The sequence below is a fragment of the Oenanthe melanoleuca genome, chromosome 5, assembly GCF_029582105.1.
Source record: "Oenanthe melanoleuca isolate GR-GAL-2019-014 chromosome 5, OMel1.0, whole genome shotgun sequence".
NCBI lineage: Eukaryota > Metazoa > Chordata > Aves > Passeriformes > Muscicapidae > Oenanthe > Oenanthe melanoleuca.
The window spans coordinates 57,579,059-57,605,552 of record NC_079339.1 but is presented as its reverse complement, the minus strand read 5'-3'; the positions used below and the strand labels follow the sequence as shown (position 1 = coordinate 57,605,552).

The window sequence follows — 26,494 nt, the reverse complement described above, 5'->3', positions numbered from 1 at the left end:
CTCCAGAGCAGGGCAAAATCAACTGACTGCCTTAGGGCTGGTAGGTAGAAATCTGTTTACTTTAATTACAAATGCAAAGAAGAGTCTACCACCTTAAAGAAAGAAACAGCCACATTTTATTTAAAGAAACAAACACTACAGAAACAAATGTTAGAAACATTACAAGTTCTGAGCAGCTTCTGGATCCTGTTGATTGGGAAAGCACCTTTGCACAGTCTAGAGTGGCTTGGCTTTGCACACCTGACCTTCATAACTCTGATTCTGCCCTGGTTTTCTATCCCTGCCCCTCTCAGGCTCTGCCACTGCCACAGATGTTGAAAATGCAGTTTAACATGTTGCTGGTGTTCAGCTTTCTCCCCCTCACATCCATTTCCTTGAGTGTCTTATTCTCAGGGCTGTAGGGATGGTAGGGAAGGCATTATTTTGCCTCTCTGAAACCACAGGGCAGATTTTGGCTGTAGTTTACTCTCCCCAGAAGGATTAATCTGCATTTAGCACCCAACACCACTGGTACCAAGGCACACAGGGTGTACCACAGCTACACAGCACTGCTCAGGGCTGTGCTGCCAGGAACAGGCTCATGAGCAGGAACTTGTAAAAGACAGAGGGGATTCATCATTCCTCTCAAAAATTGATAATAAAACATTTCCTATCAGACTATTTGGAGCCAGGCACTCCTTTTGCCAGTGCTCCTTGAGCATGGCAGCCAATTCCTCAACACAAGGAATTTCTTCCATGAATGCTTTCAGAACACAGACACTGAGAAGGCACCACTTCATTTAGCTCTGCTTGAAGGCAAAAGCTGACAATCTGTTGTTTGTGGATGGATCTAAAGGCTTGGATTTTTTGGATGCATTTGTGTCCTCAGATTTCTGCTCCTGGCTCTTTTGCACTTCTTCCTCCTCAGCCGTGGAACGCTTCCTCTTTTTGTCTTCTGCTAAGTCACTGACTCTTCCTCCTCTGGCTTTCTCAGTCCACACCTTTGAAGGAGAACAGAAAATTACAAATCAGGCCACAAAACTCACCACTTTGTTTTATACAGATTATTACTCTGATTTTAAGGTACTGAAACAATTCCTATGAAATGAATAGGGATTAAGTAAGGAACATTTCCTTCCTTTCCTTTCTTCTAATGACATTCTCCTTCAAAACTGGAATTTTTTTGAAACTGTGTATGAAACTGAAGTTCTTAATTGTCTTTCTGGAGAAATAAGAAACCCAAAAGGCCCAACAAGTTAAATTACAACAAAATTAATCCCCCAGTGAACTAAGCCTGGCTATGTGACTTTAAATTAATTTCTTTTGTTATTTGCTCATTGATTACATTCCTCTAACTTTGGAAAAACTGCTTTGTGATATTGCTTATAATTCAGTTCATATTTTCATAAATTATATGCCATAGATCATGGCACAATTTAAAATTGAAATCCATAAAGATGGACAGGAGTGTGATTTCAAGAAAAAATTTCTAACTGAAAATAACCCAGGGATTCACTGGAAGGAAAAAAACTATCAAACCCACAGAATTAGAGAACGTTTTCTTACCATCCTTTCCTCTGATGTCAGCATTCTAAATCGACTCATGCCTTCTTTTATTACTTCTGCTTCATTCAGATCAGGATTATCTGTCAAAATGTTTGCTCTGTTCTCTTCCAGCCACATCTGGAAACCTGTCTTGGGTCTAAAGCAAGCACACAAAAATTGTCTGGTTAAGAAGATTATAGGAAAACCACATCCTCCTAAAGCAGCATTTCTGAGCAGCACCTAACTGGGTTTTTTTGTTCTCAGAAGAGCTCTGAGGGCAGCAGCCTCCTCTCTCCCACTGCAGGATGCTCAGAGAACCTGCTGACAAGGCAAGACTAAGTCAAGCATTTTTATTAAAACTGTGATATAGATATGGAGATTAACATTCCAGTTTTAGAATGACAAAGCATAATGGTTCTCTTCCTTTTTGACAGGGTCCCATCAACCTAAAAATTCACACATTCATTAGCACAACTCCGCTCATCCTTCTCACAGCTCTCCTTGCCACTTGTAGAACATCATCTGTAAAGGTTAGCAAAAAGAATGCCAGGCCAAATGAGTAATAATTACTTGCATCTTCCTCAGCTAAATGAAGCCTAAATGAAAGATGATGTAATAATGCAGGTTTCATGAAACTGGGATTGTTAGGATCTGCTTCACAGGAACAAGACAGATCAGAGACATAGCTAGAAGAGATTAGCTCCTCAGGTGATTGAAGGTTTTGTTGACCTTCTCTTTTAAAAAAAATAACCAAAATAAAGCTTTTACTCTTTCACATAAGACCCTTAGCTTTGAGACTTTGAGATTTTCTAGAGCTGCTGAAACTTTCAGTATTTCCTATATTTGGAGCTGACACAGCAGCATGGTTTCATTAATCAAAGGCCATTACAAGTAGTATCAAGGCAAAAATTATTGCTTTGAGCCCCAAAATTGTATTTTGAACTTCTCATTTATTATTCCTTCCCACATTTTTCAAGTAGGTTCATGAATGTGAAAACTTGTGAGCTAAACTTTAATCTTCATGTTATATTTCTTTGGCCAGTCCAACAGATTTAGAAACAAAATTGCTTTTGGACTTGCATTTCTATCATAATTGGAATATGACACTGAGATGCAAGTGTCTCTCACCTTCTGTTTTCAGTGTTTTCCTGTGCAGTGACTTTGGTTTCTTGGGACTCATTTCCTGCTTTTTCTTCTATTTCTTCCACTATTTTTTCACCAGGATTAATTGCAGGTGTGCGAGGCTGGAAGAAAGAGGCTGCTAAAGCCTGCAGAAATGGAGAATAAGAAAGGAAAAATTAAAAACAGCTCACTCTCAGACAACATGTACCATGTAGCCTAACAAACCCCAAGCCTTTCCTAAAGACATAATAATCACTTGCATTAATAGAGTCTCTAGTCCATCCATTTTCATCACAGCAGATGTTTACATTACTTAAAATAAAAGTACAAGGCTCAGTACAGAAAGTAATTTCTACAATTGATTTTTTTTTCCTGCTGTTTTATGTGCTGTCATAGTTTTTGCATTATGCTTAAATGAACTCTGCCATCCAAGCTGCTTTACTCACAGGGTTTCATACTTGATAAAAGCTGGTAAAATTCCATTTTTTGTTCTTTCTTCAATGAAATGATGCAAGAAAGACTCCAAACATTACCTGCTTGGTCTTGGGTCTGGGAGTCAGAGGCTTTATAACTGGAGGGTTCTGCTTGTTTACAGCTCGACTGCCAGACAAAGATGTTTTCTTGGAGTATTTGGTCATATTGTCTAAAACATTTGCTGAGGGAACTGCTGGGTCCTTTTTGCTGGATGACACCTAGCAAAACAAAAAAATGGGTGTTTTATTTATTTTCTGTCATGTTCCCCTCCAAGGTACCTGTTATATTGGCAACTCCAGACAGAATCTGTTGTGATTTTCAGAGCATCACAATCGACCCAGCTGCAAAATTCTTACCTTAAATGGATTCACTCGTCCACGGCTGCTGGATGCAACCAGAGCTATTTCAGAGGAGAGAAAAGAGAATGTAAAAATGTGTGCACTCACACATATATCCAAACCTTTGAGGCAATGTGCACATTTTATGTGAGTAGAAAGAGACTTTAATAACTCTGTGAAGGTTATGCTGTACGTGCTCAGCTATTTTTAGTTATCAGAAATGCCACACAGGACCAACAGCTTAAAATACAACCCCAGAGGAAGACCCAGTACTTCCTCCACTCCCAAATCCGTTTCCACTCCTATTATTCTTGCTCAAGGGTTGGCAGGTTGCTGGAGGTCACATTCTGCCCCTGCCTGCCCACACTCACAGTTCTACCTCAGGATTTCTCACTCTGCCTTGCAAGTAACAAATGTGCCTGTGATTGGTGAAACAAGTCCATTGATCATTGCTCTCATTTCTCCCTTGTCCCAAAGAGTGCCTTCATGGCACAGCCAGGCAGGCACTGATTCAGCATTTGGCACAGCTATGGCAATCAGAACAGTGTTATGGAACATCATTAGGTAGTGAAGACAGGAATAGGGAACCTCTTAAAACATGAGAACAACAACCAGTGTGACCAGGCCAGCTTGGAGAGGCCTTGGAGCACCCTGGGTATAGTGGAAGGTGACCCTGCCCTTGGCAGGGGGTTGGAATGAGATGAGCTTTAAGGTCCCTTCCAATCCAAGCCATCCCATAATTCTGTGAAGTACCATTTGACAACACTGTTATGCACCAAATTTAAATAGTAATAGGAGAACAAAGGATAAAAACCAGGAGCAGATATTGTGAAGAATGACAAAGGTGTCATCCTTTTGCCCTGGAATAAATGATTTACTCACCAGGTTTTGGAGTAGTCACCTCTGCTGAAGTGACACCTCTGGAGAAGCGACTTGGCTCTTCTGAAAAAAGAAAGGTGTACATATTTAAATGCAATAAAATATTGTAACATAAATTCTTTTAAAAAATCAAACCTAACAGACAAGTAAGGAAGAATGGGGCTGGTGGAAGGTGTCCCTGTCCCTGGCAGCAGGGCTGCAACTGAATGATCATTAAGGTCCCTTCCAACCCAAACCATTCTGTGATTCCATGATTACAGTAAAATTATCTATATTTTAAAGCATGACTTTTTATTTGCAGACAGTACAAACACTTTCACAATACCATCTGTCACCTCTACCTAGATTTAGAGCTGTAAATTTATTTCTTAAACCTTAAGTTTAGTCCTAAAAGTGTGCCCAGCAAACTACTCATCTATCACTCCACCTCCTGCAAGACTGGAGCTGAAACCAAAGTAATTGATTAGAAGGTGAGGCAGTCCTTCAGGAATAAAATCAGGCAACAGGAAAAAGTCCCCCAGGGCCCCTCTAATGGATACTGAGCACAGTGCACACAGAGCTATGGCACAGCAGATGACACACAGTGAACTTCTCTCTCTGCAGCAGCTGCAGGCACAGGCTGGAATATGGAGCCACTTAATTCCTTATTAAGTCTGCAAGAGTTATCTGGATAACTCCCAGTCTATCCAGAGAATATAGTTTTCTTACTCTCTTTATGTACTTCTGGGGTTTCTTCTGCTTCCTCACAGGCATCAGTTTCTTCAGCATCTTCCACTTCTTGGTCCTGCTGAACATTCCTGCCTGGCAGCCGGCCCCAGTCCGTGGCAGAGCTGCTGTAACTAAAAGGAAGGAATTCAGCAGAAAGGAAGTGGTCACCAAATTCAGAAGGAGAACTGAAATAACAGATAGCAAGCTCACTTACCCAATTTAGGCAATAAGAACAATAACATTTGGCATTCATGTGCATTATACCTTGATTAAACTGTGATGATTAAAGATTCATTAACCACTCCATAACTTTATTGCCAGAACAGTTTGCAAATATAAATGCAAATATTAAAGATCTTCTGTAGTCTCCATGTAAACACAAGCATCTCCAGTACCATCAGATTACTTTTCTGCATCCATGAATATACACACAGGTGGTAATATGGATGTATCATTTCATACTGAAGGCATCAAGTTTCAACATTTAATCTGATTATTCTCTAAATTCCCAGTATAGTAGGATGCACAATTCTTGCATTTTCCTTCTAATATCTGCCAATTACCAAAATCTGTATAATTATACATAAACAAAAGGCCCATTTCTTTCAACCAAAACAGTCAGTATTAGATTACTCTGGCACTCAGAACAACATAGTGTTTGTGATGGATTTTAACCCTCAGAGTGGTAGAAGCTGCAGACATGGGATTAGGGCTTCCACACACGATCCAGAAGAACAAGCCAGAATATTTAGAAATGAGTTTTGACTGTGCAATTTAACACAGAAGAATAAGGGAAAGGCTGCAGATAAGTTCAGGGACTTATCACTTCCTATTGCTTAATTAAGTCCCAAACTTCATAGATAAAATTGCTATAGGAAGACATTGTTTCCAAAAGTATGACATAAATGAATATATATATATATGTTATTATATATATGTATATAATATATTATTATTATTATAGATTTAATATGTTAAAAAACAACCCCATAAAAATTTTTTAAAAACCCACCAAGACACACACACACCTTTTGCCTCACCATGTTATACAAAGCAGATGCAGGTAGGAGAGGAAAGATTGATAGCCCAGAGAGAAAAGGAATGCAAAGGCAATCTGTAGTATGTTCTACTTTGAAGAGATGGGATTAGCTAGGAGGGAGTAAAACTAAATAAAAGAAACTGAGAGAGGATATTGAAAAAACTGGATAGGTGGAGAAAGACAGGTGGAATGAATCAAGATTGAGAGACTGAGACAAAGATGAAAAGAATTAGGTGGGAGTCAAATAACTAAAGGTAGGGAAAGGTGGAAAGAGAAAATTCCAGTCAGAGCAACTTAGTATTGAGCCTGCTTTGGCTCTGGGGCTGCTGGACACAGGCACATAGGAAGTGAGGAGCGCAGATATTCCCTCTGTGCTGCTATCCTGGGACTGATGAGCCCTCACAAGACACCAACAAGGATGTGCCATTTCCCAAGTATCATTTACAGCCAGAGCAGCTAGAACTGCCACATCACCCACACACACCCTGCAAACTGTGGGCCAGAGAAGTGCATCAGAACATGAACAGAGCAGTAAAAACCATCCTGGTTTTTCAGCCACAGAAATTCACGTTACCCGGCGTTCGAGCGCTTTCGGAAATCCTCTTCCTCCTCCTCCTCCTCTTCCTCCTGCTGCTGGTGCTGCTGTGCTGCTGCCAGCTCTGAGGCTTTCTGCACAGCCACCTCGCTGAGGCGCTGGGCTAAGCTCAGCTTGTGTGAACGGGAGGAGTATTTGATGGCCAAGTTCACCACGCTGGGGGTCATGAGCTCAGCCAGCTCCACGCAGCGGAACTCGCGCTCCAGCTTACAGGAGAGCTGCAAGAGAGGAAAGCTGGGAGTCACACACCTCATTTCCACAGCTCCCTCAAGACTCCAGGAGTGGAATATCATGGTCTTGGTGGAGTGAGTGAATAAAGACAAGCCACCAATAATCATGGGCTACAGGTGAAAGAAAAAGCTTTTTCATTTCCTTCTCCCCCCCACCCTTCACACTGATAAACAAGATTATCTGCAGCCCACCTGTTATCACAGTCTGAATAGCTGGATTGCTAATCACTAGTCAGATTCCTGATAAGAGGAATCACACCAGCATTTACATCACATGCCATCTACAAATAAATTATAGAATTATAAAATGGTTGGGATTGAAAGGGACCTTAAAGCTCATCCCATTTCACCCCCCACCATGGGCAGGGACACCTTCCACTACCCCAGGTTGCTCTAAGTCCCGTCCAACCTGGCCCTTAGCACCTCCAGTCTCACAGATAAATCTCAGGGACTCTTTCTATGATGTATTTGTACTTACAGCAAACAGCTTCATTAGCAGCTCCTGCTGTTCTTTCACTGCCTGATTTTTAGCATTTTCATCAAATTCATAGCCATTTTTTGACAAGTAATCCACATGGCTGTGAAATACAACAGAACGCCAGTACTGTTCCTGAAAAAAAAGGGAGAAGGATGAGTGCTGGAATTCAGAGGGGAAGAACAGTCCATAACATAATGCATAATAACTTACAATGTATTTTACCCACTTAAATGCTCCTTTCCTCTGACAAATCTTCAAGTCAATGCTTACCAAGGAAAAGATGGATAACAACCACATTGACACAAACTGATCCAAGCACTTGCCATATATGTTGAATTCCATTTATATTACAGGCTTGCAGCAGGATGAAACCTACATGTTAACCAATATATCAGGATAGACAATTCTAGAACATGTTACTTTATCTGCTGTCCCAGAGCAAACTGGAAATATTCCAGAATAACTCAGTAAATTTAGGAGCTTACCTGAGAAACACATAAATTATAATGCAAGTATGGCTATTAGACCAGGCTAGCCTTGCTCAAAATAATTGTAAACTTATTCAAAACCAATATGTTTTCATCAGATGTAGAAGAATAATTTTTCTTTACCTACATATATTTCCTTGAGCCAAATTAACAGTTCCTGGCATTCTCATCCCATTATTTTGGGTAGAAGGAGGAATGGCAAACACACTCCATCAGACAAAGAACAAAACACTTAACCAAATGAAGGAGAATTCATTAAAAATTACAGTGTGCTCACAACTGAAACCTTTTATCTACATTTCTATCAAAGAGAATAAATTTCAAATAGCATTAAACTGTTCAAAGGCTGAGGTTAGAATTTTATGTTCATCTCTCTTTTGTGCACTACAGCTGAGCATCACAAGTTTGAAATACTTAAACCAATAAAAATTGAAGAATAAATAGTTATTTTTTTAGAAGTTTTCCACAGGCACATCTTGCTTCAACCAGCCTCTAAACAAGCCAAGCCAGAAGACCTATGATTTCAGTGATTATGAATTTGGATACATCTACCAAAAATTTTGTTATCCCTAAAATAGTAAAACTCAGACATTTTCAAAGGCATCTTGGCTGGGATCCCCAAATCTGGTATCACAACACACTAAAAAAAACAAGAGTCAGAAAGACTTCACTGGTCAGAAACAGATCATGTGTAAATAAAACTTTGCATCAGCTCTGCCCATTTTATTTTGTGTTCACTTAGAAACAGCTGTGAACCAAACCAGAAAAGCTCCACAAAACACCGAACCCAAACAACCCCCTTGGCCACTGTTTTACTCAGGGTTTGCAGGGGTCTTGTACAATCCCCACTCCAGGGTCTCCCAGCTGTGGACTCCACACCATTCCTTACCTCCATCTGCCCCTTCTCTGTTGCAGCTTGGCAGTAAGGGAGTTGAAAAGGCAGGATGGCCACAGCAGGCCGTGGCAGGGTGGGAGGGAAGCGGGCTCCCTTACAAGGAATGCACCTGTGCACAGGAAACAGAGCACAGCCACACTCACCACGTGTTCCACATCTCAACCAGGTCTCCTGAGCAGCAAGATACCTTAAGGGGATTTGCTCTTTGGGAAGCAGCAATTAAATGACTGGCTGAAATACAGCAATGTGTAAGATTGCATGATAAAGGGTTATCTTTACATGGCAAGCAAGAAAACATTTCAAAACCAGCAAAGCACACACTGCTCTTGTTCACACTTTCAATTCCAAATGTGGCTCTGATCTTGATCTCACATAATGTTTGATTTAACAGCTGTTACAAAGAGTAAATGCAATATATTAAAATCAGAAACCACTGAACAACTGGAGGCACAGACTTATTGTTTCATTATATTTAAAGGAGTAATTTCTGGTAACAATCACTTAAGCAAACCATTGACTGGGGAGGAGCTGTGTTTCCTGCAGCACCAATGCAGCATTGACAAAAACATCTGGGTTTCTAAGCTGCTGTTTCAGAAACTTGAAAAAAAAAAGAACAGGAAGCATCAGTGTTCTGGCTATCTCTTAATTAAGGCATATGGTGTTTGTACAACAACCCTCCCCCCTCCTTATCTTCATTATGCTGCTGGCTTTGACTAAAATGTTCTCTGCAATTCAGAGAGCAGAACTTTCTTTCTTGGAGTAGAAGGAAAAATTCAAGATGAGATATTCATAGTTGACTATCTTAAAATGTGTTGTGACCTACACATTTTTGGTGAATTTTCTGGAGGCCAACATAATGATTTGGAGGGAGAAACAGCCAGGGAAGTGACATTTAAACAGAGGAATCAAATTATTTCCCTTATTCCAAAAAAGCACAGTATTATGAAGAATGCCACATAAGTTTAAATAAAATACAGTCTCCCACCAAACTCTTCAATTATCTGTAATTTGCAAAGTAAGAGAGTCTAAATTTCAGTAAAATATATGAGGTGATGGATTCTGCCCTGGTAGGAAAAGCACACAGACCACTGAATAAAAAAGGCTACAAATAAAGCTTAGCAACAGAATGTCCAGCATGCAGGTGACACTACAGAGAAACAGTTATTTACACCAGTGTAACATTTTATAAAGAAATGGTTAGATTTCAGCTAAATATTTGAGCAACTTTACATCCAAAATGGTTCTTCAAGGCCACAGTTTAAATATTAATATAATAATAGACAGCTCTGATTTATCTCTGTCTGATGATGTAGATGAGTCATAGGATTAGATTCTTTTCAAAGTCCAAAAAGGGGAAAACACAGGGGGGAAAAAGATACCAAGAACTACAAAAACTTGGGAAAAAAAAAGAACCAACCCAAAACCATCAAAAGCAGAAGTAAATTTGTAACAGCCACTGTAACTTTGCAAAGTTTCTCTAGCAAAATGCAGTTTTATGAATGTGCCAATAAAGTGCACACACACCTCTGAGCCAATTAATCAGTTACAAATCATAAAACTCTGAGTGACTCAAAACCAATTTAATGATGAATCCTCCATGTAGAATTCTATCTGGGGAGTTACCATTTGCTGTGCATATTTACCAGGCTCCTGATTCAGCACCAGCTGAAGTTTGCAGTTTCTCTCTGTAAAAAGGGATTCTCTAGGATTGAAAACCAAGACAAACAAAGTGTTTCCTTGTGAATTATCTGACCTGAGCTGCTGGGGATTTTCATGGATGCCAACCACCCAATAATGATCATATTTCCCTTTGCAATGCTCTCTGGTGTTGCACACTGGAATCCAGGTGTTCCCAAGTGCCCGGTTCAGCATGCGCACGACTCCCTCGGAATCCACGTAACAAGGGGTACCTGGTTATAAATGAGAGCATTTTAAAATTACAGCAAACTACAAGCCAGCAAGATGGGAGTGGTGGGTACAGCTGGGAAATGATGGTTTACATATTTCAGAGAGGACATCCTCTCTCCCAGGCACAGCACAAATGAGTTTGGAAAAGGCAGTTTCCTTGGAGAGACGCGCCACCTTCTGTCAGCCAGCGTCACTGCTGGTCAACTGACAAGTTCAAAATTAAAACATTTTATGGACAAATCGAATTTATACTGCTTGGGTAGATTCCCAAAGGAAATCAGCTATTACTTTTTATGTTTATTATAAAAGGTCCTCCCAAGCTACAAACTTTAGGGGGTTGGGGTGATCTTATGATGTATTAACACAAGTTTATGTCTTTTGGCTGAGCAGGAAAACCAATCAGGAGAACAAGTTCTGATAACATTTGAATGGGATAATATGAAAGATTTCTGACAAATATATTGAAATAATAGAAAATAGAATTTTGTTTATTGTTGAGGAGACTGGAAGAAAAAGTTCAAGTTCCAAAACCTACATTATTGAAAGAGCATTAATTAGCCAAACTTCACCATAGAATAACAGGATGGTTTGGAAGGGGTGTTAAAAATCATCTTGTTCCTCCCCCTGCCACAGGTAGGGACATCTTCCACTATCCCAAGGTGCTCCAAGCCCCATCCAGCCTGGCCTTGGACACTGCCAGGGATTCAGGAACAGCCACAGCTTCTCTGGGCACCCTGTGCCAGGGCCTGCCCACCCTCAAAGGGAACAATTCTTTCCCAATATCCCAACTAACCCTGCCTTCTGGCTGTTTGAAGCCATTTCCCCTTGTCTTGTCCAAAGTCCCTTTCCAGCTTTCCTGTAATCCCCCCAGCAGTGTCAATATTTCCCAACACCTCTCATGCAGGTGTTTCATACCTTCTGCAGAGAATCCAACCCACACCAAATAGGATTTCATTGTGAGACAAAGAGGATCTCCGTGCAAAATTTGTCTTTTCTTCATTCCGAGCTCCATCAGCTGTACCCCGAGGCACTGGTCCCCAGCAAACCCAGTACCTAGGAAGAAGTTGTTCAATGCTTGTGTTAGAAAACAGAAGAATTGACAAAATTAGTTTAGAATCAAAATTAATTCTAATGCAGTGTTACAGACACAAAACTATTTGATATTTTGGACACACAACATGTGCATAACAAATTCCTTAATTTCCTGTAGTAATTCCTTCTGGCACATCTGAAACCCACTGTTGCAAAATTCTCCCTTTCCCTACTGTTTAATCTCTCAATATGAAACACAGGCTCTTCTGTCAGAAGTCACAGGTCAATGGGTTATGATGGATGTGCTTATAAAAGCACCACCCAGAAGAGGAAAAGGAGAAACACCATGAAGAAAAACACTCTCTGGTGATTACAAACAAATTAATCAGTGTGTGAAGCCAGTGAGAGGTGAAGATTGAAAACAATCCCAGTTCAAAAAAAGACAAAAGAGAAAAAATACCTCTGTGATAAACAACCATCAGCTGCTCTCCATGTCCTGCCATGGACACCACAGGGCCTGGGAGACTGAAGATCTCTCTCTGAACTCCTCCAACTGTGAACACACGGACCAGCAGGGCACTGGTGGCACAGGCAGCCCAGCCCTGACCTAGACAGATGGCCTCAATCTCTTCATCCTTTGGCATATCCACAGTCCACTCCTTGTTGGCATCCCAGGAGCCAAAATGGATGCAGTGGAGCTTGCTAAGGCAGAGACAAAGAACCAACAAACATCTCCACATGAAGTAAACAAAATATCTGAAAATATACCAGTATGTTAAATTTTTATCAGAGATCTCTGATGGAACTACAGATTTCAGATGGAAGATGTAGCTCTCAGATGCAACTACAGAAAATTTCAAGTGGTAATTTGCAAAGCTGTTGCTCTTATTATTCAAAAACTGAAGAGCCAGTTTGACCTCCAGTACTGTAGATTTAAAATCTCTAAAGCCTGAAGCAGAGACAGTCAAGAGGCCTGAGGGGAGATTTTTTTAGATGGGAGCAGGTAAATGTCCTCCTTGGCACTCTGAATGTCAGCCCCCATTAACAGTCAGTCATGTTATCCTATCTTTCAAAGAGAAAAAATATCAGAAACTTCAGTTCTTAATAATTGAAAACTGCCTATGACCAATCCACAGACATCATGTCTTTTGAGAGGTTACTCACTTCCATTGAGAAAAAACTGACACTTTCAAAATCAGACAACCAGAATGTAACAAACAATACTTTTAAAGGGTGCTTTTCAACCTACCACAAGGCTGTATGTGTGAAAATAAGAAGAAAGCTTTTTCTTCAAGATATTTCCCCATAAACCAACAATAAAATATAGTTGTTTGTTCTTAAATGCAAGAACAGAGTTTAGCTGGCCCAGCTGCTTAAAACTTTCTGTGGTTTTCATAAACTTGTGTTCTTCACACTTGAAATTCTTATGTGTATCTCCAAACATCCCCTTAGCAACAGTGTGAAAAGAAATAGCTGAACCCTTATGATTGATCTCTGATCTGAGCAGACTGAAAAACTATGGTTCATGTTTACAGCTCCGTTTGAGCCTGCAGTGTGTGAAGTTTCAGTATATATATATTTGAAAAGGCAATTAAGAAGAAATTCTCAAGAAACAAATGACATTTTTCAATACTCTTGAAGTCTTCAAGTAGGTGGAGGCTAAAATCCTCCTTGAAAGTGGTCCCATAAATAAAAAGACTGATCAAAAGCCAAAAAGCTCAAAATTGATAGAAGCTGATAATAAAAGCCGAAATACCTGAAACAAGTGAAAAGCAGCTCCTTATTATGGGTTTTGCAGAGCAAGGCCATGACTCACCTTGCAAGCTCCTCTGTACTCTCACAGGCCAGCAGGATGGCTTCAGTGGAGAGGTCAGCCATGGTGTGGCTCAGGGAGTTGGGGAGGTGTGTGGCGTGGTGCACAGAGGTGTCGTGGAACTCGATGTCGATGGCGTTGTCCTGCTCGTCATTGTAGCAGCGAATGATTCCAACTGAATTCCACACCTGACAAAAGGAACCACACACACCCAAAACAACATCAAATCCAGTGCTCTAAATCTCTGGCATATACTGCCCTAAACCAGTCTGCTGTAATTCTTTTATCTGGAACCAGAGCTGGAGAAAGATTGAAGAGCTTTGTGATCAGGACTCGTGGCTCCTAAAACAGCTGGATTGGGCAGAAAGTAGTTTCACTCTCACTGCTCAGCCACCTTTCTCCTTACCAAATTAAGTGTATAGAATTTGCAGATAGAAAGAAATAGTGAATTATTAACATACAAGTCTTAATAGCACAAAAATATCCACAGTTCTGACTTAAAAGAAATTTTTTAATGGATTTGCTAGAATTGAGTAGCACAAGTACAAACTGCATAGATTGCTTTTGTCTTAAAGCAAAGTATTTATTTCTATAGCAACTGAAATGTAAACCAAAACATAATGGAGTCCTTGCATGAAAACAAAGCTACTTTCCATTATTTAGCTTCACACTGCAAAGTACTAAAAAAAATAATAAATCTTGGATTAGGTTAAAACACAACACAAAAAAGACAACATTAAATATAAAAGAAGCATCCAAATCTAAATAACCACATGAATTTACCATGAAACGATGCATGAGATGCACAGGAGTGGAGCCAGACTGGAAGGGCTTTTGCCTGGGGGTTGGCATTGGCCCATCATAGAAAGGCTGCTGTGTAGATGATGCTGGCAAAGCTGGAAAGCCACCAGTCTGATCATCACCATCATCCTCCTTTTCAAGAAGGCCAGAACTAGCTTTTATCAACCCAATATCTAGAAGTTAAAAAAAAAAAAAAATCTTACACACAGTGTTATGACAGAATACAGGTTTAAAAAATTAAAAACAGTCTAGATTTCTCTGCAAAAAGAAAGCAGAATATATCTGAGTAGAGGATGCTAAATGATTATCCCAGTAAAAGAGCTCTGGAAAATAAAATAAATTGTGTACCTAGTGAGTTATCATCATCATCAATTACTGCCCGTCTCACATGGCCTGGGACTTGTATAAGGTCATCAGCATCATCCTCATGATCTCCAGTTTTTGGGGAAGAAGGTGGTTCAATGGTATCCCCATTTAAATAATCATCATCATCTCCATCAAACAGATCATTGTAGTCTTTGGCCACTGCACTGGCAACCTACAACCAGATCAGCTATCAGCACAAAACTTCCTCTGGACATGGAACTCAAGAAATAAATTAACACACAAGAGGGAACTTGCAAAGCACAAAACAGAGTGTTCCACATAACTTATAACCTAAATAATGATATTAATTCAAGAGGTCATTGGTACTGAGCACCTTGTCATTTGGCTTCTCTACATCACCAATATTCTCCAACAGCCCCAGATTTCCTTCAGTGTCTGTGTAAGCAATTTGCTTATATTTAGGGTGCCATGCCAGTCCACAAATTGAGTATTTTTTCTCATGTTTCATCCTAAAAGAATATGAAAAGAATGGATTTTAGTAAGCTCCTCAGGGCAGAATGTTCCCCTCCAAGAGTTATTGCAAAAAGTGGCAAATTTAATTAGTACAAGAAAGTGATATTACACATAATAAGATAATTAATAGGTCACCTTCAGAGTAAACAGCTGCTATAAAAATAGAGCAAGTCTTCCTTTTCTATGAAGAAAATAATTTAAGGTTTAAAAATCAATCAGAATCATATTCTTAAAACAACAGCTTCCTGATGCACATTTGGAAGACAAAGGAACTCCTCAACACTCATTTATTTCACAACCATTCAGTTATAGAAAGAACATTATTTGTTTCTCTTGAATAAACTGAAAAATTATTCCTCTATCTTTTCCAACCTTTATCCTTACAAAAATCATACATTAATTATTTACAAATTATTTAAAGTCTCTCTATAATTCTTAACATAGAGATTGCAGTTACAATCATGTTTCTTACACACAATATTCAGACAATTCTCTTCTTCTCTACCTCATTTAATAATATCTTTGATTTTAATTGGGGGGAATATTTAGGGGGTTTTAAGAGCTTTAATTAACTAAACTGCAATTTGCCAGTCTGTCCTGTTCGGCCTACAGGTGAGAATGGCTGACTGACTGACCTGTGTTTCCCTCTCCCTCTAAAAAATATATTACTGGTGTCTGGTGAGGAATATTTGTTTCCATCAAAACTACCCTTTAATCAATCATCAGTTTAAAAAATAATAGCAGATAACACACAGAAAGATTTGAACAAAATCCACATTCAAGTCCCTTCCTTAAGGTGCCTGACAGGTTAAACCAGAAAACCCTGTCAATCTCATCAGGGTTTCTCAAGAGGCAGAGTTCTACATTTGCACAAAGAAGTTTTACAGAAAAGACCATGAAATTCTATTTTGAGAAAAAGGGATGAACTTGGGGATTTATGGAACAACACTGAATACCTCTCTATGCACTGCTGGGTTTCCACATTCCACACCACTATATTCCCATTCACACTTCCAGCTGCCAGAAACTGCCCACAAGGAGACCAGACCACAACATTCAAGGGCTAAGGAAAAAAAATAAAACAAATAATAATCAAAAGTGACCAATGGATGCACAGAATTCCTATTCTGCAGCTTAAAACAGATAATCTGGAATAAAAAAATTAATAATCATCTTTAGCAGACCATATTCAGCCTCCTGTATATGGGCTGGAGTTAAGTAGCTTTTTTCCTTTGAAAACTATTATAAAAATGGTTGCTTTAAAAAACTCTTTAAGATAGCACACCTATTTTTGTTTCAGACTATGCATCTTCTGTCATTGAACAGTGCCATGAGGCAAAACAAAACCCAATTCTAGACATGCAGAAAGAAGTAGAATGCATTTTGCAATCTCAGCACTAAACATAGCTTTATTTATTTTGAACTTAATACAGTCCCATAAATTAAAATCCAAGGCTGTGTATTCTGCATCTTAATAACACTAGAAGGTGATTCTCTTCAACCCAAAGATTCCCAAGCAAATAGTGAGGTCAAAAGAAAGAAGGTGGCACAGTCAGGTCTACTAGATTTCAGCTCAATAAAATATAAAGTGAACAACTGACATCTCTGCCCTGTACAGAAATAATAGTCCTAACATTTTCTCTAAAAAGCTCTGTATTTAGAGCAATTTGTGAAAACAGATGTTCTTCAGCTGCAGTGGGTGAGTCACTGGGAGACTTTAGAGACCTGGTGGATTATTGTGAATGAAAGAGGGGGATCAGAGCCACATGAAGGTGTTTGACACCACTCAGTATCTCTGCTCTGTTTCCAACAGAAAATAACAGGATCAGAAATTAAACAGAAAATGTGAACAATCATTACCAAGAGAAGGGTGCCAGGGAAGGGAGAGGTACTGTGCAGAAGACAGTTTCTAGCAGAATAACATTTAAATTACAGAGTATTTCACAAGCCCCTGGTTTCTGCACCTACCTCTGTGATGGAGGAATCTGAGAGATTGAATTGACTATCCCAGGTTTCTCTTCTGAACAGTTCAACAACTTTATCTACAGGAACTGCCAGAAGCTGCTCAAAGGGAAAATATTACACAATTTAGAACAAGTTACCTGTCAAACAGAACACTCAAACAGCACAGTTCCTTCATTCAGAAGCCTCACAGATGTGACTGCCTCAGGATTTAACAGCTCTCTAACATCCCAGCCATGCCAACTGAGAGAAGAAGCTGAAGTAATTTAAATTACAAGGTCCTTTAATGCTTTCCACATGCAACAGAGCAAAACATTCCTGTTTTTACTGTAATCTTAATTTCCTTCTGGCAGAAAACTGCACCATAAGGTTATAAGTTTGTATTTATCAAAACATGACACACACACATAGTTTTCAAAGCCCTGAGCACAAGGCTTAGCTGATTCTATGCCCTCCCTCCCCAAACTCCTTTTGATCAGATTACAATTTCTCAATAAATCTGATTTGAACAGCTGATTCCTAAACCAGCTCATTTCATCTTCCATAAAACTACATAAATGCTACTGGCTGGTTATTTCTTTGGGATTTATTTTATTAGGATTCTAACAATTTGTTTTGTAAGAGAAGCAAGACAACTGCTTACATTTCAAATACATGTGTGTGAAGAATAAGCCTAAAGATGGAAAGTATTTGGTTTTATGCAATATGGATAATGAAACAATGTCCTGAGGGTGACATTCATTCTTCCATGGAAAATTGATACATAAAACACTGTCATAGCAGCCAGGGATTTTGAAGAATCATGGAATCACTCAGGTTAGAAAAGGGATGGGGACTCCACACTGCTCTGGGCAGATGCCAGGTCTGACAATGCTTTTGGTGAGGAATTTTCCCTAATATCCAATATCCAATCTAAACCTCCCCTGATACAAACTGAGGCCATTTCCTCTTGTCCTGATGTTTGTGACCTGGGACAAGACATCAACCCCCACCTGGCTACACCCTCCTGCAACTTTGATCTTCAGGTGAAAAGAAAGGGAGCAACTTACTGAGGAAATATTTACTGACCAGGACAAAATTTACCTAAAGCAGAGAAGGACAGGACTCCTTTGATGCTCTGCTGTGAACAATTTGATTACTTTCCTCATGTACAATGTTCCTTCCTATTCAACACACCAAGACTGTTTAATGCTGGTTAGGGCTGACAGCAGGACTTCTGCCAAACTCAGTCTGGAGCTTAAACAAGGAGCCATCTCCAGCTTTTTTTCCCAAAAGGAAACTTCACCCCAAATATTTTCCTTACTCCCAGGAGGTGCAGTTTGGGCTTGCCCAGATTGAATTCAACCATTGGACTCAGAGGCAAGAGAAGGATTAAGATGTGATAAAACAATGTCACTTACCCTGCCAGTGCCAGGTTGCCAGGCAAGCCTGCAGATTGATTTAGCATTTATCACATCATTACATTTCTGCAGCAGCAGCCAGCTTGTCGTGCATGTCTGAAAACAAAATTTAAAAAAAATAAGTGTTATAGCTCAGCAAAAATCTGCTGTTTAGTACAAATTCTTAAAGGAAAAGGGTGGGGGAAAAAAAAACAAAAGGAAGAAATATATCTGAACTGAAATAATCTCTTTCATCAAAATACAGTAGTACATACTGCCTTAAAAATAATTTGTCAATGTAGCCCTGAAACTATTTTAATGACAATAAAACTACTTGTAACAGAAATAAGATCACAGAACATGTATTTTTAATCAAGTCCAGAACAAATGAGCCCATCTATTTTTAGGTTATAGAGAAATGTGGCCAAAAAGCATTTGTCAAACCCAGATCAACTGCAGCAAGGTGACACACAGCAGCCTGAATATGGTCCCAGAAGTATAAAGAATGAATGGCTGTAATCTCAAATCACAGCACAGATTCATGCATCAAACTGCCCAAATCCTGGAACATTCCCAGTATAATTTCCCCAGAAGGCACCCACTGTCAGTCTGAAACATGAGATTTCACAGAACTATGCTTGTGTCATTTTAAAGCAAGCCACAAGTGTGGGGGGTATATTTTCAACTGTACTTACAGGAATAATTCCACAGGGATTCTTATTCCAGTCAGTGGCATTTAGCAGAACTAATGCCATATCCATATGCAGAACTGCCTCATTAAAGCCTTCACCTGAAATTCTCAATTTCCTAAGAGTTCTAAGAGCAGAGGCTAAATGTGTTTGCTACAGTTAATAAATTGTTTATTATAATCAAAATTCCTCAGTCCTGAAAGCAAGGAGCTGAAATTCTGAAATGAGGAATCTGCTGTCTGTTGCTATCCTCATTTTGTCCTTGGCACTCACAGTGTTGGCCAATTAGGAGAGATGAACGGAAGGAATCAGGGATTTCACAGGCAGGAAGAACAAAACACAGCTACCCAGGCAACATTTCATAATCAGGTTTTGGAATTTCTCCCAGAAGCAGATACAAGTATTCTGTGAAGTGCAGCTAGATTTCATCCCCAAAAGGAAAATCCTACTCCAGGAGGGTTATTTCAGTCCAGCTCTTCTTGCTGTCTGTGAAATGCTGGATTTCTTAAGGAAGATTTCCCATGGAAAGGGCAGCCTTTACCTGATCTGCAATGTTCCAGACTCTGACAGAACCATCACAGCTCGCCGAGGCCTCGGTAAGAGAATGGAGTAAACAAATTAATAATTAAAGACATAGAGAAATTAATGCTACAAAATGGAAAAAATCTCTGTAACCAATGCCACAGACACAGGATACACATGCAGCTTTAAGAAGAAAGCCTCCCTGTTTAAACCACTTTAAGATTTAAAACTTTCCAATGCTGTCATCTCGATAATTGTACTCAGCCCCAAGCTGCTGTAATTACAAACCCTCATATTCTAGTGAGCTATTTATTTGCCAAAGAGGCTCAAAATTATTAAATTTCTTCAGTGAGGCACCTTTTCTCCTCTAAATTAGATTCCAGAAGAACACAGACAGTAACTGATTAGTAGAGCAAAGACTGAGTTCTCCTGGGAGGCAACAAGTTGTGACAGACTCCATCACCAGCAAGGTCAGATTAAATGAAGTTGTCTCATCTGCCGAGTCACTGGTTGCTTTTTTTGGTAAAAAATACATTTCAATTTTTTTTTCCCCCCAGAGAAAATGAGATTCAAAGCAGAATGCAAATAAGAAAAGGGTTTTTTTTTACCAGGTAAACATCCTTGGGGTCAAAAGAAAGGCTTAAAACAGGAGCATCGTGTCCTCGGAACGTTTTCTGCTTGCTGCAATCAGCCACCTCCACAACTTTGATCATAAAGTCACTGCAGATCACAATGACATCAAATTGTTAACATTGCTATTAACAATGACAAACTAGGTTTTTATGGCAATAAAAACTGGGCATTAAAGATCTTTTGGGGAAGTTACAGCTCTCAACACTATATGATGTAATGGAAAATGAGAATCTTGAGGCTTGTTACAATAGAAGTCAGGCCAGACTGTTTTTATCAGAAAATTATTTTTGTTCATGTCAAAATTCATAAAATATGGTTTTTTTTTGAAGGAGATATTATGCACACACAGACCATATACTTCTTCAATATAATATTTTACATGAGCCAATAAAAATCTCTGCTCAGATAGCAGAGAGCTGATGACTTAACAAGAATTAACTGCTGAGTGGGACCAATATTCATTACTATAATTATTTGGCCAAGTAGCTTTTAAAAAAAAGATGGTGCAAGTAGTTTATTTTGTGTGACTTTTTAACAGGATTTTTAAGACTATTTAATGTATTAGATAAAATAAGAGAATTTTTACAATTTCATTCCTGCTTCCAAAATTGCAGCCATTGCTGCAGTTTAACTCAAAATATTAACTCCTAAAACAAAGAGCTTCTGTGATAAACTTCCAGTAGCACACCCTCTCAAATCTCATTGCAATACTCTCAGAAATTTCATTTTAGGATCTAATTCCATAGGGTTAACCATTATTTTTAACCTTTTTAGTGTAGTTCATACGAACTTTGGCAGTCAATTGGATGTTAAATTTACATACAACTGAAGTTTGAAGATTTCATATAAAAATGGAGAAATCTGGGACAAATAAAAGCAATTCTTCTCAGCTGCACTCCTTCACTTCATGGCTTTCACCATTCTCCTGCAGTATGAGACAGAAGACCTCACTGAGGGGTGGCCTGACAGTCTTGTGAGCTCTTTTTCCTAAAACTGTGGGAGCCCCAGCCAGGCTGCATGAGTACTGAGGGGTTATAAAAGTTTTAGAACCAGCAGAGGGTTTGCTGTCTGCCTAATCTCTCTAATCAAAGTCAGATCCTGGGGCAGAGCTGTTCTCTCAAAAACAAGCACTGGCAGAGGGCCCAGAGCCATGATCCCTGTCAGATTTGGAGATTACAGTGGTTACTGCCCAGCCTCCCAGTTTTGGAGGAGCTGCTGCCAGAGTTCACAGTCCAGCATGTTCATCCAAAATGCTTTTCTGGTTCAATTCACACTTAGAGGAATCAGGAAGCAGATCTCTGCCATCTCCCCTGTGGAGCAAAATTCCAGAAGAGAGGCAAGCAGACAGCCTGAATTAGCTATGACTGCCCAAAGAGTTCACCAAATCCAATTAAGAATCACCTGAGCCTTAAATACATGAAAAAAACTCACAAAAAACACATTGCCTGCTGGCAATTTTGCCTCCTCTGTTAAAGGACTAGAGTATATTCTGTAAAAGCACACGTGCTGCTCAAAGAAAAGAACAGAACTACATATTAAATTCCCCTCAGGCAAGTCTTGAAAGTGTCATCTGTTATCATTTGGCAGATCAGTGATGCTTATGCTAGAGAATGACTCAAAGCTCTCACACAAATCAGAACCAATCTAACTTTTAGATGTGCACATTGATCTGCAGCTCCATGATCCTGAGCAGCTGGGACATCATCCTCAGCTCCCAGTGACAAAACCCTCAGTGAAAGGAGACATCCATAAGGATGAACACTTGTGCTTCAGACTGAGAGCTAAAAACACTACAGCCTCCTAAAGAAAATAAATTATTTCACAACACCAGACTTCTGTATAAAACTACTTGGTGGATCAAGTATCTCCCACAGCATTGTTTCCTTAACTCCTCTTCATTCCTTTCTTCCCCTCCACCCCTGAAGGCATTTTCCAATTCTTTGCAGCCCTCAGAGGTTTGTGGGCTCATGACCTCGTTGGTAACAACCAGCCTGTGAGGAAGTTTCTGAGTGGTGCCCACATCACCTGGATCCAGCAGCAACCTTGGTGCCATCAGGACTGAAGGTGACGTGGTTGACGTGCATGGGGAAACGAGTGAGGATCCCATCTGGAGCTCCCTCAGGAAATGTGTGGATCTGGACAGTGTTGTTGGAGACTGCTGTGATCAGCCTTCCATTCTGACAACAAAATCAGTCATAAAATCTGTCAGTTAAAACACATTTATGCCACAGAGACAAAAATCCAGCTCTGATGTCCCAAATATTTTGGCAGATTAATTTTATTCATTCCAAAAAGGTCTGACAGTAAGAGTAGTAAGGGAAATACTCTTTAACTTGTATTTTTTCTACCCAAAAATACAGATAAGCACAGTATCTAACTCTAACCAAACTGACTTTCATGTTACTCAGATTCATCTCCTGCAGCATCAGGAGAGGGCACCCTTGGACTGGAATTCTCAGTTAAATGCCACCAGAGAAAGATGAGAAATTCATGAACTATAACTCAGCTCTTTGCAGAAAACAGAAGGTAGACATTACTAAAAATTAATCCAGATTTTAAAATAAGTGCAAAACAAAAGAAACTATTATCCCATACTTGGAAAATAATACCCCTTTCAGTGACAGTACTATTCCTCAGCTGTACACAGCAATAAATATAAAGAAATGTTTCATTTTCTTTTTTATTGTGTGGATTTTTGGGGGGAGGCAGTTTTGTTGGGGTGGGGGTTTTTTGTTAAAGTGTATAAAATTATAGTAAAAATCCTGAATGTAAAGTAAGCAGCAGTCAGTAGTGAATAAACTAAAAAATAAGTGATTAGATTTATTACCTAGATTACATCAACATCTCAGAACAGTCCCTCATGACATTTCACTAATGAAGAGTAATTTTGGAAAAAGGACTTCCTGACATTTAAGCCTCTCACTGTTTAAAAATAAAACATCCCTCAAAACTAGGAGCACCCTTTTCAATTTTTCCAAGTAGTTTGCTCACCTATTCTTAAATAGTTTTATTAAGACCTGGCTCTGCCACTGATTTGCTAAGAGAACCCAATCAAGTCAACTCACTTGGTTTGTGAAACAATAATTAATGTGATGGAAATATACAGCAAAATACTCTAAAAATCAATGATGAAAATAGATTTTACAGGTGTTGAGGAATAGATACATGAGGTTTGTTAAAAAGTACGTAAGAAAGAGGATTCAATTAAGGCAGTAATTCTGAATAAGATCTCAAATGGTAATTCTCATAACACAATACAAATATGTTAATACTCATTTATTTCCTCTTTCATACTCCTCTACAAAATCACAAGTAGTTGAAAAGCAATTTTAAAATTTCTCTTTATCACTGCCAGGTTAAATACACAATATTTGTAAAATATGTAAGCCTGTGATGTAGGCTTCTGGAAGTCTTCTAAAATTGCCACAAAGACCATCTTTTAGACCCACTGCAATTAAAGTAATATTAAAAAAAAATGGACATGAAGGAAATAATGTGACAATTCTCAAGCTAAATATATGAATATGCATAGTAAAAATAATTATTTTCTATTATATAAATCCTCTTCTCACTTTGGGGACACTGGGTCAGAGGCACCTTTAGGCCAAACAATTTTGAGAGTGAAACATCAAGCAATTATTAAAAAAAAAAAAGTGTTATCAAACAATTACTTTGTGAAAGCAAGTTTTGATTAATACAGATTATAATTCCTTGGACTTTAACACAGGCCCACATAAAACAACCTCTTGGCTTTCTTCCTAATACTTGATGATCACATCCTATGCTGGGAAAATTCCTGCAACTCACATGGTGAGAAAACACTGAAACAGCCTAAGAAGTTCACTGCATAATTAGCTTAATCTGCTGGGTTTATTTCTCAGAAAGGAGATCAAAGTCAAAAAGAAATGAATATAACTGAATGTGAAGGAAGAGGAGGGGAAAAAACATGACAAAAGTTTAGTTAAGTGATAATTCCTCTACAGATGTGTATGGGGTAGAATGAATTGTCAGAGGTAATTCTTGTTTATTGTTACCCACAGAAGCAGCATCCCTGAGCCGTCAAAACTAAACCTGTAGGTAAATCCACAACTGGGAGGAGTTGTGTTAACCTACCTTCAGAGCACATGAGAAGGCCTTTTCTCCCACATTAATGGACTTTGGATCATCATCATCCAGGTTTTCCCAAATCCTAACATCTCCATCACTGCCACAAGTCACAATGCAGCTGTGGAGAGACACAGGATTTGTTAACATCAGGAATCTGCTTCCTTTTGTAAGAGTTTGCTTGTAATACCAAATGAGGCTTTTTGTGGTTTCAAGGGAACCAGACCATCTCTTATGAACAGTCTTTGCAATAATAATGAACTTAAGAAAAGAATAAAATAATGTGGCTTTTAACCATAACCAGTATATAAGTTGAGTATACCCTTTGAGTGTGTTTTGAGAGGGTTTGGGTTGGTTTTTTTTTTTCAGTTTACCTTTTAGTCTATAAAAAGGTAATACCAAATATATGGTTTGTATTTATACACTCAAAAACTAGCACAAGGAAGAGATGAAAATATATCAATCCAAATATTTCATTCCTTCAACTATATTTTTAATTTCTTAGTGCATACACAAACGTATTTACTCCCACACTACCCTGATTTCTGCTAAAATCTATGAAGTCACTCTCATAAAATATGCATATAGAATGTTTTATATATAATACTTACTATATATATATATATACACATGGGAATATATATATATATATATATATATGCTTGACTTTAAGTTATAAATCAATCACTTCTAAACTCAGAGCACCTAAATATGTCACACAGCCAGTTCTCAGCACAGGCAAAACCCAAAGGATTTCTTGGACCATGCCAGGCCATAAATCCATCCCAGTATCTCACACAGCAGTGGCTGATATAGAAACTTACAGAATCATTAAGATTGAAAAAAACCCTCTCAGATCATCATCCAACCATTCCCCCTGCACTGCTGAGGTCCATGTCCCCACGTGCCACATGCACACAGCTTTTAAATCCCTCCAGGGATGGGGACTCCACTGGGCAGCTGTGCCAATGACTGACCACTCTCTTAGCAACAGAATTTTTCCTAATACCAAATTCCTGGGAAAGCATCAGACAGAACAAGCCCATCCCTCTCTCAGTGCCTGGGAATGGGGCTGTTACCTGCCAGTGTCATCGAAGCAGACATCAGTGTGTCCCTCACTGTGGCCATACCGCATTGGCCTCTGTGCTGATGGCATCTTTGCTCCCACCTGTCTGCTTCTGGAGAGGAAAAAAGAGGAGAAACAACCTCAGTTAAAAGGAAACACTTCGGGAAGAGCATCAGATGGAGTGACAAGGTGAGAGCTGCTGGGACACTCACCTGTAGGGGTGGGGACACAGGGATGGGGATACTGTGGGGATGGGGACACCAAGGGGATGGGGACACGGCATGGGAGATGAGGACACTGTGGGGATGGGGACACGGGGATGGGGACATGGCATGGGAGATGAGGACACTGTGGGGATGGGGACATAGGAATGGGGACATTGCTGGGAGGGGAGCACGGGGACGGGAGAGGGGGACACCGCAGGGATGGTGACATTGCAGGGATGGGTACACAGAGCTAGGGGGAGCCACAGGGATAGGGGCAGCAGGAAAAAACCATGGGGATAGGAGATGGAGACATTGACTATTGCGGGGATGAGGGACATGCTGATGAGGCCACGGGGTGGGAAGTGAGAACACTGTAAGGACGGTGACATTCCAAAGATGGGGATATCACGGTGATGGGAGATGGGGACACCGTGGGGATGGGGACACGGGGATAGGGGCGTGGGGATGGGGACACCGCGGGGATGGGGACACGGGTTACCGAGGCCCGGACGGGCCTGGCATGCCGGGGCCTCTCCCTCGGCCATCCCAGGGCAGGCCACACCAGCCGCCCGCCGGAGCCCGGCAGGGACCCCCATTCCGCTCCGGAAAGGTCCCGCACCGCCAGCAGGGTCCCGGTGGGGCCGTACCCACCACCCCTCCCTCCCTCCGCCGCTCACCGCCGGCCCGCCGCCCGTTCGAGCCTTCCCGCGCCCGCCGCCGCCGCTCCGCCCTCAGCGGGGCCGGGCCCGGGCCGTCAGCGCGGGGCGGG

At 40.0% G+C, this 26,494-nt stretch overlaps 2 protein-coding genes across 2 annotated transcripts in view; both read right to left on the bottom strand.

The window, feature by feature from the left end:
- The window catches only part of GCH1 (GTP cyclohydrolase 1), a 101,408-nt gene that overhangs the window by 29,093 nt on the left and 45,821 nt on the right, over positions 1 to 26,494 (bottom strand). The window lies entirely within an intron of this gene.
- WDHD1 (WD repeat and HMG-box DNA binding protein 1) lies at positions 100 to 26,446 on the bottom strand. The gene is made up of 26 exons (XM_056492001.1): positions 26,403 to 26,446; positions 25,533 to 25,631; positions 24,463 to 24,574; positions 22,375 to 22,526; positions 20,325 to 20,436; positions 19,736 to 19,786; positions 18,527 to 18,622; positions 17,133 to 17,225; positions 16,121 to 16,227; positions 15,025 to 15,160; positions 14,673 to 14,862; positions 14,307 to 14,497; positions 13,527 to 13,711; positions 12,171 to 12,412; positions 11,594 to 11,731; positions 10,524 to 10,680; positions 8,765 to 8,879; positions 7,388 to 7,519; positions 6,659 to 6,897; positions 5,046 to 5,176; positions 4,341 to 4,400; positions 3,477 to 3,520; positions 3,180 to 3,338; positions 2,653 to 2,792; positions 1,546 to 1,681; positions 100 to 980 (listed from the first exon to the last, which is right to left on the bottom strand). The coding sequence occupies exons 2-26, from the start codon at positions 25,607 to 25,609 to the stop codon at positions 780 to 782; spliced, it is 3,396 nt and encodes a 1,131-aa protein (XP_056347976.1). The 5' UTR covers positions 25,610 to 25,631; positions 26,403 to 26,446; the 3' UTR covers positions 100 to 779.

What these genes read in the sequence shown, in the direction of transcription:
- WDHD1 (XM_056492001.1), bottom strand. Translation starts at nt 25,609, where the DNA reads ATGCCATCAGCACAGAGGCCAATGCGGTATGGCCACAGTGAGGGACAC. An exon ending in GAAAATCCCCAGCAGCTCAG is followed by an intron (nt 8,880 to 10,523) that starts GTCAGATAATTC and finishes TCCTGTGCACAG; the next exon opens with GTGCATTCCTTGTAAGGGAG. An exon ending in TGACATCAGAGGAAAGGATG is followed by an intron (nt 981 to 1,545) that starts GTAAGAAAACGT and finishes TCTCCTTCAAAG; the next exon opens with GTGTGGACTGAGAAAGCCAG.